Source organism: Strongylocentrotus purpuratus, unplaced genomic scaffold (genome assembly GCF_000002235.5).
Source record: "Strongylocentrotus purpuratus isolate Spur 01 unplaced genomic scaffold, Spur_5.0 spur5_contig_861, whole genome shotgun sequence".
NCBI classification, from domain to species: domain Eukaryota; kingdom Metazoa; phylum Echinodermata; class Echinoidea; order Camarodonta; family Strongylocentrotidae; genus Strongylocentrotus; species Strongylocentrotus purpuratus.
Genome location: NW_022145570.1, coordinates 2,661,926 through 2,678,997, shown reverse-complemented (window position 1 = coordinate 2,678,997; position 17,072 = coordinate 2,661,926). Strand labels below are relative to the sequence as shown.

The window sequence follows — 17,072 nt, the reverse complement described above, 5'->3', positions numbered from 1 at the left end:
AAAAATGTACACACATGTATTATTGATATTGACTTTAATCTGCAATCGACTTTAGGCTGTTTTAGGTTACAGAGAAATAAAATTAACCAATAGCCAGGGGCGGATCCAGTAATTTATTCCCGGGGGGGGGGGGGCACATGGTGTGGGGGGGGGGGAACACGGGGGGTAAGAGGACATATATATATGTATGTTTTTGGTCCCCAAAAAAATCGTAACGACTAAGCCAGCCGCTGAACAACCAAGGGGGGGGGGGGGGTGTGAGCACTTTTTTTTTTTTTTTTTTGGCTCCCAAAAATTTGAAAATCGCGCAATAGGGGGGGGGGGTGTGGTGCGCACTAATTTTGTTTGTTTTTTGTTTTGGGCCGGGGGGCACGTGCCCCCTGTGCCCCCTTGGATCTGTCCCTGATAGCAGTTCAGAGGTGCAAATGAATCAGCTTTCACTCTTCCAATTGGCACTGACCATTCGTGCTTTCCACTGTTTCACTTTTAAAATAAACATAGAATAAAGCAGTGTGAATGAAAACCTTTACCAAAGAAAAAAAATCATAAGGAAAATGAACACTTAACTTGTACACAAGAATAGAATTTCACTGCGCGTTCCAAAATTGGAAACGCCAATGCGTTTCTTTTTCGTTTAAATCACTTTTATGTATGAACTACACAGTGTACTGCGCAAAAGTGGACTCAAAATTTCAGCGACATTTGTACTTTTTCTATCGAGCCTAAACTGCGTTGGGTTCAAGAATCAGTCGATAGTACCGAAACAGAGAAACAGTATATTACTAAATGGATTTTAGGTTAATTTTTAGGTTGGACGGCGGGGGATTTCATTTGATGATAAAAAATATAAACAAAATAGGGGCATTTAAAATTACCTTTTTAGTGTTAATTTCCCGACACATTTCCTACACAACGCATCATTTGCTGGTCTGATTTTGGTATCTAATTTATTATGTTACCATTTTTCAACGAGGAAAAACACGAATTTCATGCTGTATCAGCATGATCATTAGCAAAGATAGCAAAACGTATTCAAATGATGTTTGATACTTTCTTTTTCCTTTTTGTTGTTGTTATATAACGTTCTCTTCTTTTAGGCCCTGCGGCATCAATTATTAGAGCTGTTTGCCATGTTTCTAGTAACGGCACAACTTATTGGAACACCAGTATAAGATGTCAAGATGATATCACTCGACAATTAATGGAAATATTGATGGCAAGTTTCACCATGTTTACTTAAGTTGCTCTTTCAGATATGAAGAGGTATTTAGACCGCGGCGGTTTGTATTAACATGTGAATGAACGGCAACTACGCGCAACATAGGTTCTATGGCTTTCTCAGTTCTTCGCGACTTAGGGTAACACGAATTTTCGTGACTAATCTAGCCCTAACTTTAGAATGGTCTGGTTTGTGAAGAAAACAACACGTGTCCTTGTCTAGTTTAACCGTAACTTTTTGAAAAGCCTATACAGCAAATCCACGTGAACTAACGTATCGACCCGACATTTGTTTAAATACGAGATAAATAATCGAAAGAGAGTTCGTAAGAAGGCCAGCGACGAAATTATCATTGTATTGGCATGTTTTTTCACCAAAAAAATGTACATGTATGAAGATTAGCCTTATCTCTAGAACAATCTTTGAAAACATTATGGTTATTTTTATTCCTGAATCTACCCGACCTTTTGTGAATCAGTAAAGGGGCATGTTTTGTTTACACAATAGTGCTGCACGATTGAAGCTCCAGACCTTTCGTGAATATAGCGGTACGTTTATACAAAATGGCGTGTAACCCGACAAGCCAACACGCCAAGATCCGATGGAACAAAATACGCGTATTTAACTTTACGTCATTCTTAAAAGAAAGAAACAAACGCCGCTGGTTACCGCCTCATATACATGTACATGTATAAATGAAGTTTAAGAAGTATACAGGTGTAGTTTAAGGGGGCAAATAATAATCATGATACAAAAATGATGATGTGATCGTCTTTCATCCGCTATTATGTTGTCAATATCTTGAATGTAAAATGAATAGTACAATTGGTATACAAATCTATTAATTCCGTTACAAAATATTCAATCCAATTAAAGCTTACTAGATGTTTTTTCTTCCTTATTAGCTCTGTATTTCTTAGTCGCAACTCATCAATTACTCAGTTGTTCTTCATACCCATCCCCTGCTTAACAAATCGTATGTCCCTATTTTTCATGAAAGAATGTTGGAATTTCTAATCTCAAAATGTTTATGGTCGGATGGCGAACCTTCGCAACTACTCCCGTCCTGGGTGAATATTAACCACCATTTTGCAGTATTTAATTCATCTTTTTTGTTTCCAGGGAACAACAGATTTGTTCGTAAGAACATGCCTCCTATATGGGCTACCCAAAACTAAGAAAAAATAATCGTGGTTTGGGAGTAAGAATCCAACCTCCTCTAACACTCAGCCCTCCTGTACTTTAGTGTTATATCCACTGTTTTCTTTAAAATTAAACACTTGTTTTATGGTTTTATATATACATGATATAGGCAAGAGGAACTTCTACGTGCAACTAGTCCAACTTGTTTTTATCATTCAAACTTTAATTTGCGGATTCACAGGGTTGTAGGAAACTTCGATTATGTCACCAACTATGCCCCCCTCCCCCAGGAAGTGACTTACGCATTCTATCCTTTGATTCTATTTCAATCGTGGGAGCATTTATATATCATAAGTAAAAAAATAAACTAGTGGGATATCATCCATGCTCATTCGTCAGCCCTACCCAGCCAGCGGTCTAGAATGACAAGACTTAGCATGAATGGCAACATTTGGTCTAGACCCCGCCCCGCCCTTCCCTCTAAAAATCTTCTTGCAACGCCACTGCAAGTCAATTTCGAGGCCTTCAAAAGTAAAAGTTCATCTTTACCTAATTGTATTATGCAATCTAAGAATTTATGTGTTTTTAGTAAAGATTACAAACGAATAATATGTGTGTCTCTTTGCACATAAAGATCGGGATATATGATGTTAGTGTTGCTGAAGAAGTTTTCACAATAACCCAGAACTATGATGACATTACCGCGATCGACATCGGCTTGCTGTATGAGATCCTGCAGTTCTTAGCTGACCTGAACTCTGATGCAAATGTGAGTTAATGAGTCATTTCCCTTTCTTTCACGTACCTTATCTTTTAGAACAAAATCATTTTAAGTAGAGACAAAACGAGAAAAAAAGGAGAAAATTAGCATGTTCAAGCACATTTGTATTGCTAAGTAGGGGAGAGAAAATTATGTAATGTAAGATGAATGATAAATTGGTAGAGTCGAAATGGCACAGTGGTATAAACAGTGGTTTCTTAATCGGGAGGTCCGGGGTTAAAAACCAAGACGATGTGCTGGAGCCAATTGATTGATAAGGCATTATTAAATCATCATTACCAAGTCCCTGGTTGGTTACTTACAAGCATACAGATCCTTAGTATCAGTCAGGTTGAACAAATTCTATCAAACCTAACTTATAGTTAAGGGTCTAAAATAAGAAGCTTAATGTATTTTCAAAACCCTGCACATTTGTGTGTCCTATTACGGCTTGCGATTTTTTGGCGTGTCTCGTTTGTAATGAACGTCTACTCTCTTTGGTTGTGCAATGATTTTTACGATATTGACCTTGTCTTTCATAGGTAACCGGTCTCATAGTGGGAATAGTAAATAACGTGATGTTTGTCGAAGAGGAGGTACTAGCATCTGCCCAAAAGAATGATAATTATACGGCCCTCATCATCCAGGTCTTGGAATTTCAGTTGAATACCGTCGATGTTGGCAACGGCACGCTTGACAGAGCTTATCCTAACATAGCAGTTCAGGTAAACTAGACTTTAACTCTCACAAATATGTACATTCTTGCTGCCCACGTATACTGTTGTGTGAAAGTTTTTAGATGCTTGCATTTTTAAATATGAGTTGTGCAATTATCTTCCTTCTCTAATCAGACGTGCTCAGTTGTAACCTGTTTAGTTGACTGTTTTGCAGAAAGCGTGCCAGCCGAATCGAAAACAGGAATTTGTTTGTTTAAAAAAAGGCAAGAATAACCCCAAAAGGGGTCATATTTCCAAACGCGTGAATGTGGGTTTATTTAGATTTTGTGAAAATATGGTGTATCGTTGTGAATGTGCACTCGATGTTTAAAGCAAAAATATCGCATATTTAGATAATTCCATATTTATAACTGCATACACTTACCTGTAGGTGCTTGACATACCTTCGGACACTGCTAGAGACGGCATAGTGATCACCATGTTAAGTATGGACACCGGTTCTTTGAGCAACAGTGACATCATGGTAGAAACACACCAAGACACACCTACTGACTCTGTCCCAAGAGACACCTTTGCCAGGGTTGTTGTACCCATCGAGGTGGCCCAAGTTTTCACTAATCCAGAGGTCATGGAAGGTCCATCAAGTTCTAATAACACTACCAATGGAGACAGCCTCGGCACAACCACCGCTTCAGTAGTGTCCAGTGATCCTGGGGAAACGATGGGTGTGAGCGCTATCGACTCTCTCAGGGTTGCTTTCGTTGTGTATATCAATGATGCCATCTTTCCTTCACCAAGTCTTGCTCTACTCAACCGGGAGACACAGGAGTTCAAACGTGAGATTAATACTCCAGTGGTGTCCATAACAATCGGCGGACAGAAGATAGAGAATCTCATGGAGCGTGTCAATATCACTTTCTATAGATTCGAGGTAAGCATGGTTATGCCTAGGTCACATATAAACCGGGCCCGTACGATTTTCGCTACCCGGCGGCTCGCCGTGGATTTAGAGACCTTACGGGAACCTTCCGATTTTCATTTCTACGGCATGTGTGGTCACATATTTTTCGGTGCCCGGTGAAAATTGGTCGAGTGAAATGCAAGGCGCCCGTAAGGGTGCCGGCATGGTGCCGGCCGATAAGCTTACAGGCTCCGTCCGATGAGCAGTGTGTACCTATGGCTCCCGGAAGGTGCCCTGTCGGGGCCCGGTTGGGGTCATCAAGGCACCCGGACGGGTGCCGTACGGTGCACTAAACTATGTGTCCACTCATCCGCACCTCCTGTATTTAAATAAGCGTTGTACATTTTGAGATGCCGCCGTGAGGGGCCCGCACGGGCAATATTCATTTCAAAAGGCCGCCGGACGGCACATATTGCTCCGGTTGTCCCATTTTCGCCAGCACAAACGTAGCTAGTTCGCCGTCTATAGAACGTATATAGCAGACGGCAATCGGCGGATCAGATGACACTTGATAGTGATTTTTTAATGTGAGATCGCTTTGCTAAATATAACATACAAGAACGTTTTCCATATCTTTAAACTATCATTGATATCTGATAATAAAACAGTTAATAAAATAAACCTACCAAACTACAATAAAATACTTGACTAAAAGTAGGGGAGTTTGATGTGGTGCACAATTTACCCCTCTGTTAATAATCGAATAGTCCATGGTGTGTCATGAATATTCATGTTTTTGCTTACCTCGGCAAAATGTTTGCCTATACTAAATGGACAATTACGGTGGGGGGGGGGGGGGGGGGAGGGCTGGCTGAAGTGGACATGATGAACCAAGCAGAACTGATCTATGAAAATTCATGCTTCTTATCATTCTTGTGCTTGACCTTTAATCTTACAATCGCGTGTTAAATTGCGTTCAAAGTTCGACTTGTTACATATGCGTTATATATGCAATGGCGAGCTTGCGACCTATTTTGATTACGGTTGGTGAACTTTCAAAAGTCAATGGGACACGAAGGTACCAATGAAAGAGCTAGTGTCAACGTACGTCGGGGTTGATGTGCTTTTCGTTTAAACAAAAATTGAATTTTTAACGATTTGGGGGGTAAAAGTCCATAGCCTAACATGTTTATAGGCTGCTGGACTCTGACGATAGGGGGCGTTTTCAGATGAGACTAAACGGAGCTACATGGACGCCCGGTGTTGTACATATCACCGGGGCTCTTGAGGGGCCGTGAGGGAGCCGTAGGGTACACGTACGGCACCCTTGAGCACCGCAATGCGCCCGTAAAGATTTGTCATGAGAATTTACCCAACAAAATTGTGAGGGGCCCGTCCAGAGCCCGCACGGTATCCGTAAGGAGCCCTTTACGGTCAGATAAAATCGCCGGAAGAATCGGGAGTAGCCAACTCCACTGCGCCCGTACGGCTTACAAAAATGTCCCGGCGCCCGTAGGAACTTTTCGGCAGCAGGCCGAAAATTCCCAAAATGTCTGTTTTTACTCGCCGTAGGGGCCCCGGAGTGTATACGAAAGCTCCATAATGAGCTAATTAATTAGGCGAAAAGAAATATTTGAATACTAACCTTGCTTACTAAAATACTCAAGTCATTTATTAAAACATAATCTTACCTTAATACTAAGTGAATACTTAGCCAATGAATTGAATATCAATTTAGGCTAAGCAATTTACTAAAGCCAAATTCTAAGTAAAAGGCTTACATTTTGTAATTAAGTATGGAATTGAATACGGGACCAGATGCTAAACATTTAAAAGGTCTATATACAGTATAATTATTGATTATACTTGTACTATACATGTCGTAAACAGGCATGTGCTAAGTTCTGTTGCCAGTGGTTGTGGGCCGCATGTCTCTAACATCTTACATATATATTTTGTCAAATAATTTACTGATTTCAGCCCGACTCACTTGATCCTACTTGTAACTTCTGGGAGTTTAATCTCGGTAAATGGTCTATGGAGGGATGTCAGCTGTTACCTGATAACGCCATCAATAGCTTTAGTAATGAATACTACACATGCGCCTGCGACCACCTGACCAACTTTGCCGTGTTAGTGGTACGTGATTCCTTCCACATGTTTGAAATGTCGCCTTTTCTTCTTCTCAAACTGAATGAGTAGTGTGTAAATGTAGTCATATTCAACTAAACAACTAAGTAAACATGAGACTGATGTGGAATTCAATGAAGAGACATACATGGGTAGTGAACGAATTGAATATTTTAGTGACAGGTATACATTGCTTGCCCGAAGTTCTAAAGTTAATCACATAATAAGAAAGAAGGGATTGTCTCCATCACAATGTTCACAATTAGAATAGATACAATTGAATGGCGTTCCGCGCTTTAAAACAATACAAGGTTTCACCCGTTACTTGTAAACCTGTTATCAATGAGTAATATTCATAATGTATACAGATTTATTAATTTTTTACTGTACTAAATCTTATTTCATTTCTCCTACACACGTGTTACACTGAAGGACATATATGCAGAGGACAAATCTCCGAAACCTGCACTCCGTATATTGAGTATTATTGGGTGTGCTATATCATGTGTGTGTCTGGTCATCGCTATCATGTCCTATCTTAGTGTCAAGTAAGTCAAATTGTTTGTGGTTGTTGTTTTCTACCAGCCCTCCCCCTTCCCCCAATACAATTATATAAAAGATATATTCAGTCTAAATCAATGAATTTATACAGAAACAACTCAATATGATCAAGATAATGTACAAAAGCAATTGAAAAAGATAGAGTTTATAGTGAATCTCAGAACAGAATGAGTGCTGTCTATCAGTAAAACGATCGCAAAGACATTCGAAAAATTATGTCAATGGTATTTTAACCCTAAAAAGGCCGGGCTATTTGAGGCCTTAGTACGGTCGGGGGGGGGGGGCATTATGCCCCCCGTAAGATCTCGGCCGTGAATTGGCCGATCTCAGCGAAAATTTGCACGCATGTCAAGTGAAGTGTATAGAATAATATGATATTTCAATTTTTTTGAAAATGCACTTATTTGCATATTTATGGTGATTAATGCAAATAAGGTCATAAAATCACATTTTTACCCATAAATCATATACTATTCCTATTTAACCATTCCTTTTTACTACATATATTCATTAGACTATCTTGAATAAAAATACGACAACAAAATTTGGAAGAGCCAGCTTATTCCTTATGTTAACTCATGTTTTTATAATTTCTTATGTATTTCATTGTTTTTTAAACTTATGTATTTTATTGTTTTTATTGTTTTATTTCATTTTTTACTACAATTCAACTATTTTGACTCCCAAAACAACCACCTAAACTTTAAACAAGACCCGAGAACCAATTTTGAGGAAAAATGATATTTCCATATGTTGTGTAAATAATTCACAAAAATTAGCGATTTTCGGGCAGACAAGCAAAGAAAAAAGGTCACGTGACCTTGTAACTGTAGGTCCGATTTCATTTTTTTTTTAAAGATGCGCAAGACTCGAAAGAAAATAAGTCAGCGAGCGGCGGGGCGCCATCCATATGCGTTCCCGAGCAATCGGAAAAATCATGGAGGGGGGGGGCATAATGGCCCCCCGGCCTTATTAGGGTTAAGGCCTATATGCTGGCTTATATTCCACATAATTAATAATTGTTCTGATTATTTTATACGTCATTGTGATGTTCGCATATCACAATATATGATGGTACAGGCAATTAAAGGGCAATCCAGTTTTGATACGTACGAAAGCAGACAAAATAAAATAATAAAAATGGAGAAAGTTTGAATAAACATGACCAATAATAAAGAAGTTATGAATGTAGTGAAATATCATGTCACAAAATATAGGCGAATCTCAGATTGTCAATTGGGTAAGTAGAATTTGTCGTGTACACATACATTATTAATTTCTGTTTTGCTCTTACATGTAGCAAGGGCCTTCTCCCTCGAGGCACTACTCAAAATATACTATGGATAGCATAACATCATAGGTCCTCTAAGAGGAAAGGACCCTCCTGAGTCATGCATTTTGAAGAAAAAAAAGTGATAATTTTGTTATTATGTGTATATAAATTTTTTTTTTAAAATTTAAAAAAAAAAAAAAAAAAAAAAAATCGAATTTGTCGTCACCGTGACATTACAGATTAAGCCAATATAAACCAATTTTACATCATGTACATTGAGTGATTAGAAATTACAAACATTCATATTTGTATTTATTTCTTTTCTTTATTTCTTTTGTTTTTTTTCAAATTATTGTTGTAATGAGGTCTGCTTCTGGTGTGTCTCTCAAAAGCTTTGGAATAACTCACCACTAGACATGAAAAAAAAGCCCCGTCTGTGGCCGTTTTCAAAGTTTTGTTTGAGACACTCCTGTTCTAAGAAGCCTTTCGAATAAGTTTTGGCTGTTTTTTTGTTAACCACACTGCAAGTCAGTATTACATTAACTGCGCTATATCGTATTATTGATGTTATCACTAATGGTTGTTTTTAATATCATGAACATTTTCTAGAGACTTTTCGTTTTGCGATAAAATAGACAGGGCTACATTATGTTGTATACAGGTCACATTGCACGGAACTGCCCTTGTTAGTACAATCCATTTCTTGGTAGGAAAAACAACAACTAGCCAGACAAAACTTACATACGATAATATCTTTCATCAACAGGAAGATACGAAGATCTCAGACTCACAAGATTTTCATCTGTCTTTGCACCACCCTGCTCTGTTTGTACACCGTCTCCCTCGCCATCATCGCTCTCGACACGGAGTTCCAGCATGCCGAGGTCGGGTTGATACCGTGTTCCGTCCTGGCGGCACTCGTCCACTACTTCGTGCTCTCTTCGATTATGTGGATGGGCATCGAGGGGTTTAACACTTATCTGGTCATCGTACAAGTGTTTAATACTTACATCCCGAATTTCATGATCAGAGCTTCGATTGTAGGATGGGGTGAGAACTATTGATTTTTCTTGATAATACAACAAATACACTTCTACTGCGTGCTATTAAACAAAACAGTGACAAGAGACGTGACATCTATTAGTGCCTAGTTGACACTGAGGGTCACCACAGACTTTTCAAGAACAGACATAGGTTGTTTTAACACTTGATTCCTGTATTCGTCGGGTCGTCGGGTCTACGGATCTACTGTTGAGTTGTGGTTAAATCCACTACCACACCGGACTAGTTCTCAATACGTCTTGGGAAATGTTGCCAACGTGGCTCAAACTGTGTGCGAACGGAGTTGAACGTAGTAGCAACTGTTTACGATCTGTTTAAGAACTTCATGGATGAGCTCAGGCTATACGGGAGAGTGCTCTAGAACTTTGAGCCTGTTTAAAATTGTCCCCGTCCTGCAATTAGACGGAGTGACAACGTAGTTAAAACGAGGAGGACGTACTACAAACTGACTGATTGCCGTACTTTGAACGGAATTGCCGTACTTCAATTCGACTTGGAACGTTTTAAAACGTGCTGTGGTCGAGCATTAATTAGCAGCAGCTAAGCCCCATCACACCAAACTAGTTCTCACTACGTTCCGGAACGTCCTAGAAAATCGTTAAAAAAATGGGTAATGGTCGGGGTAAAATGTGTAAATAATGTTTATAATTCGATCATAGATCGTTTATGAACAGTCCTCAATATGTCCATCTCGTCTGTACCCCGTTTACAGTCAGTTCACATCAGGTTTAAATCGGGTAAGTTTGCCATTTCCAAGCAGTCAAAGCCGTAATCAATTTAAACCAGTTCTTAACTCGTTCTACCTCGTTCCCAATACGTCCAAACCATTCTAACTAGTTCGTAACACGTTCATAGTAGGACCGGAGTGCGGCAATTCCGTTCATAGTATGTCCATCTCGTTTTAAGTTCGTTGCCAGTCCGTCTTATTGCAGGACGGGGACAATTTCGACAGGCTCAAAATTTTTGGGGCACCCTTCCCGTCCAAGCCAGTCAGAGCCTGTCAATAGAGTTCTTAAACAGATCGTAAACAGTTGCTTCTACGTTCACTCTGTTCGCGCACAGTTTGAGCACGTTTGGCAACATTTTACAGAACGTAGTGATAACTAGTTTGGTGTGATGGGGGCTTCACTTGACAGTCTTGATTTGCAAAGCTTGAATCGTTAAAGTTGAACGGGAATAAGGAATGGCAACAACGCACTGGGGTTTTATAACCCTTGAGCCAGGACGTGCTTCCACACGCTTTAGAAGCGCGTTCGAACGCACTAAGGACTAAGGACGAGCTGAACTGCTTCCGAACTTGTTAGAATGGATTCGGTCGTATTCGGAACGAGTTAGAACTAGTTAATAACGGGTATAAACTGACTACGAAATGGCTTGAACTGCCTGAAAATGGCATATTTACCTGATCTGACTGTACAGACGAGATGGACGTATTGAGGACTGTTTATGATCGAAACAGGGTCGTAATATAGACATAATTAAAAAATTCCACTCCGATTAAAACCCGTTTACGATTTTCTAGGACGGTTCCAAAACGTAGTTTGGTGTGATGGGGGCTTAATTAATAGACGTCGAGGACTCTTAACCCTACACAGCTGTAAACCATACCCGCACCCCCTCCCACCCAACTGCCACACCCATGAATAATCAGGACCACCTTGTGTGGACCGGAGAACGCTTTGGGCAACTTTCAGTCTTTGTTCATTTTTTGTTTATTTATTTATTTTATTTGTTAAATTATTAATTCATTTTATATTTCATTGTTTCATTATTCTTGTATTCTTTTATTGTGTTGGTTTATTAATTACTCATGTATTTATTTATTATTTACTCCAAAGTGAAAAGAGTCGGGGTAAAATGTGTAAATAATGTTTATAATTCGATCATAGATCGTTAATATGAACAGTCCTCAATACGTCCATCTCGTCTGTACCCCGTTTACAGTCAGTTCACATCAGGTTCAAATCGGGTAAATTTGCCATTTCCAAGCAGTCAAAGCCGTAATCAATTTAAACCAGTTCTTAACTCGTTCTACCTCGTTCCCAATACCTCCAAACCATTCTAACTAGTTCGTAACACGTTCATAGTAGGACCGGAGTGCGGCAATTCCGTTCATAGTATGTCCATCTCGTTTTAAGTTCGTTGCCAGTCCGTCTTATTGCAGGACGGGGACAATTTCGACAGGCTCAAAATTTTTGGGGCACCCTTCCCGTCCAAGCCAGTCAGAGCCTGTCAATAGAGTTCTTAAACAGATCGTAAACAGTTGCTTCTACGTTCACTCTGTTCGCGCACAGTTTGAGCACGTTTGGCAACATTTTACAGAACGTAGTGATAACTAGTTTGGTGTGATGGGGGCTTCACTTGACAGTCTTGATTTGCAAAGCTTGAATCGTTAAAGTTGAACGGGAATAAGGAATGGCAACAACGCACTGGGGTTTTATAACCCTTGAGCCAGGACGTGCTTCCACACGCTTTAGAAGCGCGTTCGAACGCACTAAGGACTAAGGACGAGCTGAACTGCTTCCGAACTTGTTAGAATGGATTCGGTCGTATTCGGAACGAGTTAGAACTAGTTAATAACGGGTATAAACTGACTACGAAATGGCTTGAACTGCCTGAAAATGGCATATTTACCTGATCTGACTGTACAGACGAGATGGACGTATTGAGGACTGTTTATGATCGAAACAGGGTCGTAATATAGACATAATTAAAAAATTCCACTCCGATTAAAACCCGTTTACGATTTTCTAGGACGGTTCCAAAACGTAGTTTGGTGTGATGGGGGCTTAATTAATAGACGTCGAGGACTCTTAACCCTACACAGCTGTAAACCATACCCGCACCCCCTCCCACCCAACTGCCACACCCATGAATAATCAGGACCACCTTGTGTGGACCGGAGAACGCTTTGGGCAACTTTCAGTCTTTGTTCATTTTTTGTTTATTTATTTATTTTATTTGTTAAATTATTAATTCATTTTATATTTCATTGTTTCATTATTCTTGTATTCTTTTATTGTGTTGGTTTATTAATTACTCATGTATTTATTTATTATTTACTCCAAAGTGAAAAGAGTCGGGGTAAAATGTGTAAATAATGTTTATAATTCGATCATAGATCGTTAATATGAACAGTCCTCAATACGTCCATCTCGTCTGTACCCCGTTTACAGTCAGTTCACATCAGGTTCAAATCGGGTAAATTTGCCATTTCCAAGCAGTCAAAGCCGTAATCAATTTAAACCAGTTCTTAACTCGTTCTACCTCGTTCCCAATACGTCCAAACCATTCTAACTAGTTCGTAACACGTTCATAGTAGGACCGGAGTGCGGCAATTCCGTTCATAGTATGTCCATCTCGTTTTAAGTTCGTTGCCAGTCCGTCTTATTGCAGGACGGGGACAATTTCGACAGGCTCAAAATTTTTGGGGCACCCTTCCCGTCCAAGCCAGTCAGAGCCTGTCAATAGAGTTCTTAAACAGATCGTAAACAGTTGCTTCTACGTTCACTCTGTTCGCGCACAGTTTGAGCACGTTTGGCAACATTTTACAGAACGTAGTGATAACTAGTTTGGTGTGATGGGGGCTTCACTTGACAGTCTTGATTTGCAAAGCTTGAATCGTTAAAGTTGAACGGGAATAAGGAATGGCAACAACGCACTGGGGTTTTATAACCCTTGAGCCAGGACGTGCTTCCACACGCTTTAGAAGCGCGTTCGAACGCACTAAGGACTAAGGACGAGCTGAACTGCTTCCGAACTTGTTAGAATGGATTCGGTCGTATTCGGAACGAGTTAGAACTAGTTAATAACGGGTATAAACTGACTACGAAATGGCTTGAACTGCCTGAAAATGGCATATATACCTGATCTGACTGTACAGACGAGATGGACGTATTGAGGACTGTTTATGATCGAAACAGGGTCGTAATATAGACATAATTAAAAAATTCCACTCCGATTAAAACCCGTTTTACGATTTTCTAGGACGGTTCCAAAACGTAGTTTGGTGTGATGGGGGCTTAATTAATAGACGTCGAGGACTCTTAACCCTACACAGCTGTAAACCATACCCGCACCCCCTCCCACCCAACTGCCACACCCATGAATAATCAGGACCACCTTGTGTGGACCGGAGAACGCTTTGGGCAACTTTCAGTCTTTGTTCACTTTTTGTTTATTTATTTATTTTATTTGTTAAATTATTAATTCATTTTATATTTCATCGTTTCATTATTCTTGTATTCTTTTATTGTGTTGGTTTATTAATTACTCATGTATTTATTTATTATTTACTCCAAAGTGAAAAGAGTAATAGAGTATAACGGGGACATAATAATTTTTTACTAATAATTTTGTTTTCATTTTCTTTTCAAACTCAGGTATCCCAGCTGTGATTGTTGTTGCAACTGGGGGGATCACTATAAAGTATTATGCCGTCGAAGATTAGTAAGTTGATCCACACTTGTACATGAGGAATCTTGCAAAAAATATTATAATTGTGTTTATCTATGTATCGAAGTTCGAACAGACCTACTGTTCGAGAATATCAGTGGAATGGCTCTTATACAGCTCTGGTATAGAGGAAACAACGAAAGCGCTTCAGCTTTACAATCATGAATTGGGTACTGATTAAATGTATTAACGCGTGGTCAACCTTGTTTTCCGAAGTCTTCCCCTATAGCAGTGTTCTTTTAACTCTTTATCTCCATCCACAGTTGTTACATCCGGAAGTGGCCCCTCATTGGTGGTCTCTTGGTCCCAATGGCTATCATCCTCATCATCAATATCGCTGTGTTCATCTTGGCAATGCGTCGTCTGCAAAATTCTGCACGATTTGAAGGACGTGTGAAGAAGGACTGCAAGACCGAACGACAAGAGACCCTAGAACGGATCCAGAATGGCATCGCCATGTTGCTTCTGCTTGGCTTCACCTGGACAACCGGATACCTGACCCTGATCAACGTGGACTTCACTGGACTCCTTTTCATCATCTTCAACTCCTTGCAAGGCTTCTTCATCTTCGTCCTCTATTGTCTTCGTAAGGCAACCATCAGAAAGCAGTGGCGACGTTGTATTTGCTGTGCATTGTTGCGGGAAGGTGGCAGCGCTGAGTCCACAGGAAATTCTGGACGAACACCACGATCTACGAGTGGAACTGGAGGCTCCCAACCCATGTTTGAATCTTCGTCTGCCATATCTCATACCAATCCATCTTTTGACAACTCAAATAAGATATAAAAACCATCAGGCTCTGAAGATTCATGTGCGAGCGATGTATCTCTTGTCACTTATGTTCATGAAAATGTATGATGAAAAAAAAAGAAAAAAGATGCAGAAACCAATAAATCGAATCAAATCGAATCAAACTAATAGCCAACAAATAATAGTAGACATGAGAGACTTTGATTTAATTAAGGTAATTTCCAAACCCTAATGCATTTCCTATCGAAATTATATACGGATTATGTAATATGGCATATTCGTGTTCCTACATTTCAATGTGTAACGCCCATGTGTATTGAAATTGCCCGAAGTTGATTTGTTTAAAGTCCTAGCGATCGTGCTGTACATAAATGAAACCCTCTGGAAATTTATAAAAACGCTTTGTAATTTTATATTTGCTCTTGATGGTAGGGACTATCTGACTTGTTTGAATTATTATGTATTAATGAGCATTATAGGTTGATACACAATCATGCATGATGTGAGTGTGGGGGTATTTGTTTGAAAGATTAATTGACAGACTTTTATATAAAAATAATCATAATTATGCAATAACGCGAAAGGGTTGTAGAGGGGTAGTCTGTTTTTTATTTTTTATTTTGCTTTATTTGTAAACATTCCACATAACAAGATTGTCTCAATATGCATAAGACTGAAAAAGAGAATACATAAAACAATGTTAGACATCTAACATAGGGAATCGATGATGTGAAATTGTAAGGAACATATTAAATAGCACAGTTTGTAAATTATAGGCTCCCGAAATAAATACAAAATATCGATTTCTGATTTCGATAGCAAAAAATAACGAGGTAATAACAGTTTGAGTCACGGACACATTCGCATTTAGAATAACATGTAGACAAGGTTTGCGGCCACAATTGGTGCTGCAATATGAATATTGTAGATGAGAAGCAATATTAAATATGACTTCTGTGCCCATTACATTTGTGTTATTATTCTGAATTAGAGGTTTCGTTATGGGGTAGACATTCATTTTGAGGCAAATTCAAAACTTGGCTTAATACACGAAAAGATAGGAAACGGTACATTTCATCAAATATCTGTTTCACATAGGCCTATCTTTTTCTTCAGAAAATTTGTCATATGGGCAAAAGTCATGCTCATTTTCTATTTCAATATGCATGAGCTAGTTTCTGCTGATGCACATTCCGACTCCACTTTAACGCCCCAAATACTGTTTCGTTGCTATCTTTTTGACAATTGTTTTCAGTTATTGTAAATTCTAAATTGTAATGTGTATTGCAAGACCTATCTGTCCTGAAATACGCCATAGAAGAACTTTTTTTTTTTTTTTAAGTATTTGTTATTTTTTTATCATTATCATTATTGATACTATTAATATCATTATTATTATCATTATCATTATTATTGTTTTTCTCAATTATTACTTTTTAAAAATACTTAATGCTCCATAGTTGTATTGGCCATGCCAGCTTGTTAGACTTAGAATAGATTGAATATTCCCTTGTTATGTCTAGTGATTTGTTGAGTATAGGAGTTTCCGTACAAACCGATATCAACGTGCACATTGCTGTAAATAAAATAAATACAATGATTTTGTCTTTTGACCATCAATGTTCATATCATACACAGAATCTATAATATTTCCGCTGAGCAGCTCAGTAAATCTATATACATTGTAGACTTTGGATGATTAGACGTTGAGTACTAGTAAAATAAAATAAAGATAAAGATAATTTGTATAAAATAATAAAACCCATCGCGACGATGGTTGATACGTTTTCGTGAAGGTTATGTAATCATTTTTCATTTATGCACTGGCGGTACATTTTATGATAAACAGGTGGAAGTATTATTTTTCAAGAAGGAAAATAAAGAAGGTGTTCAAGAAGCACCTAAATGTAAATACAATGCACGTCTACGCTCTGGAAATTTCTAGGGCCATCCTGTCAAATAGTTTTTGTGTTTTATATTGTTGTTGTTGTTAGATAATGTTTTAATGAAATTTAGTCAATTTATGCCTATCCCATATGCTTTTCCCCTGTCTTTTGTATTACTGTATTTTGATATGTTTAGCTTGGCAAATAAAAACAATACCAAAATCAACTTATATCAACCTCTATCACTTTAGCAAT

At 38.8% G+C, this 17,072-nt stretch overlaps 1 protein-coding gene across 1 annotated transcript; it reads left to right on the top strand.

Annotated features, from left to right (window-relative positions):
* The first annotated feature begins 1,782 nt into the window (after positions 1-1,782).
* On the top strand, positions 1,783-16,238 carry LOC105439247 (adhesion G-protein coupled receptor G2-like). The gene is made up of 9 exons (XM_030999911.1): positions 1,783-1,836; positions 2,997-3,131; positions 3,665-3,847; positions 4,230-4,730; positions 6,681-6,839; positions 7,263-7,378; positions 9,431-9,714; positions 14,109-14,175; positions 14,445-16,238. The coding sequence occupies exons 1-9, from the start codon at positions 1,783-1,785 to the stop codon at positions 14,965-14,967; spliced, it is 2,022 nt and encodes a 673-aa protein (XP_030855771.1). The 3' UTR covers positions 14,968-16,238.
* The last annotated feature ends 834 nt before the right edge of the window (positions 16,239-17,072 follow it).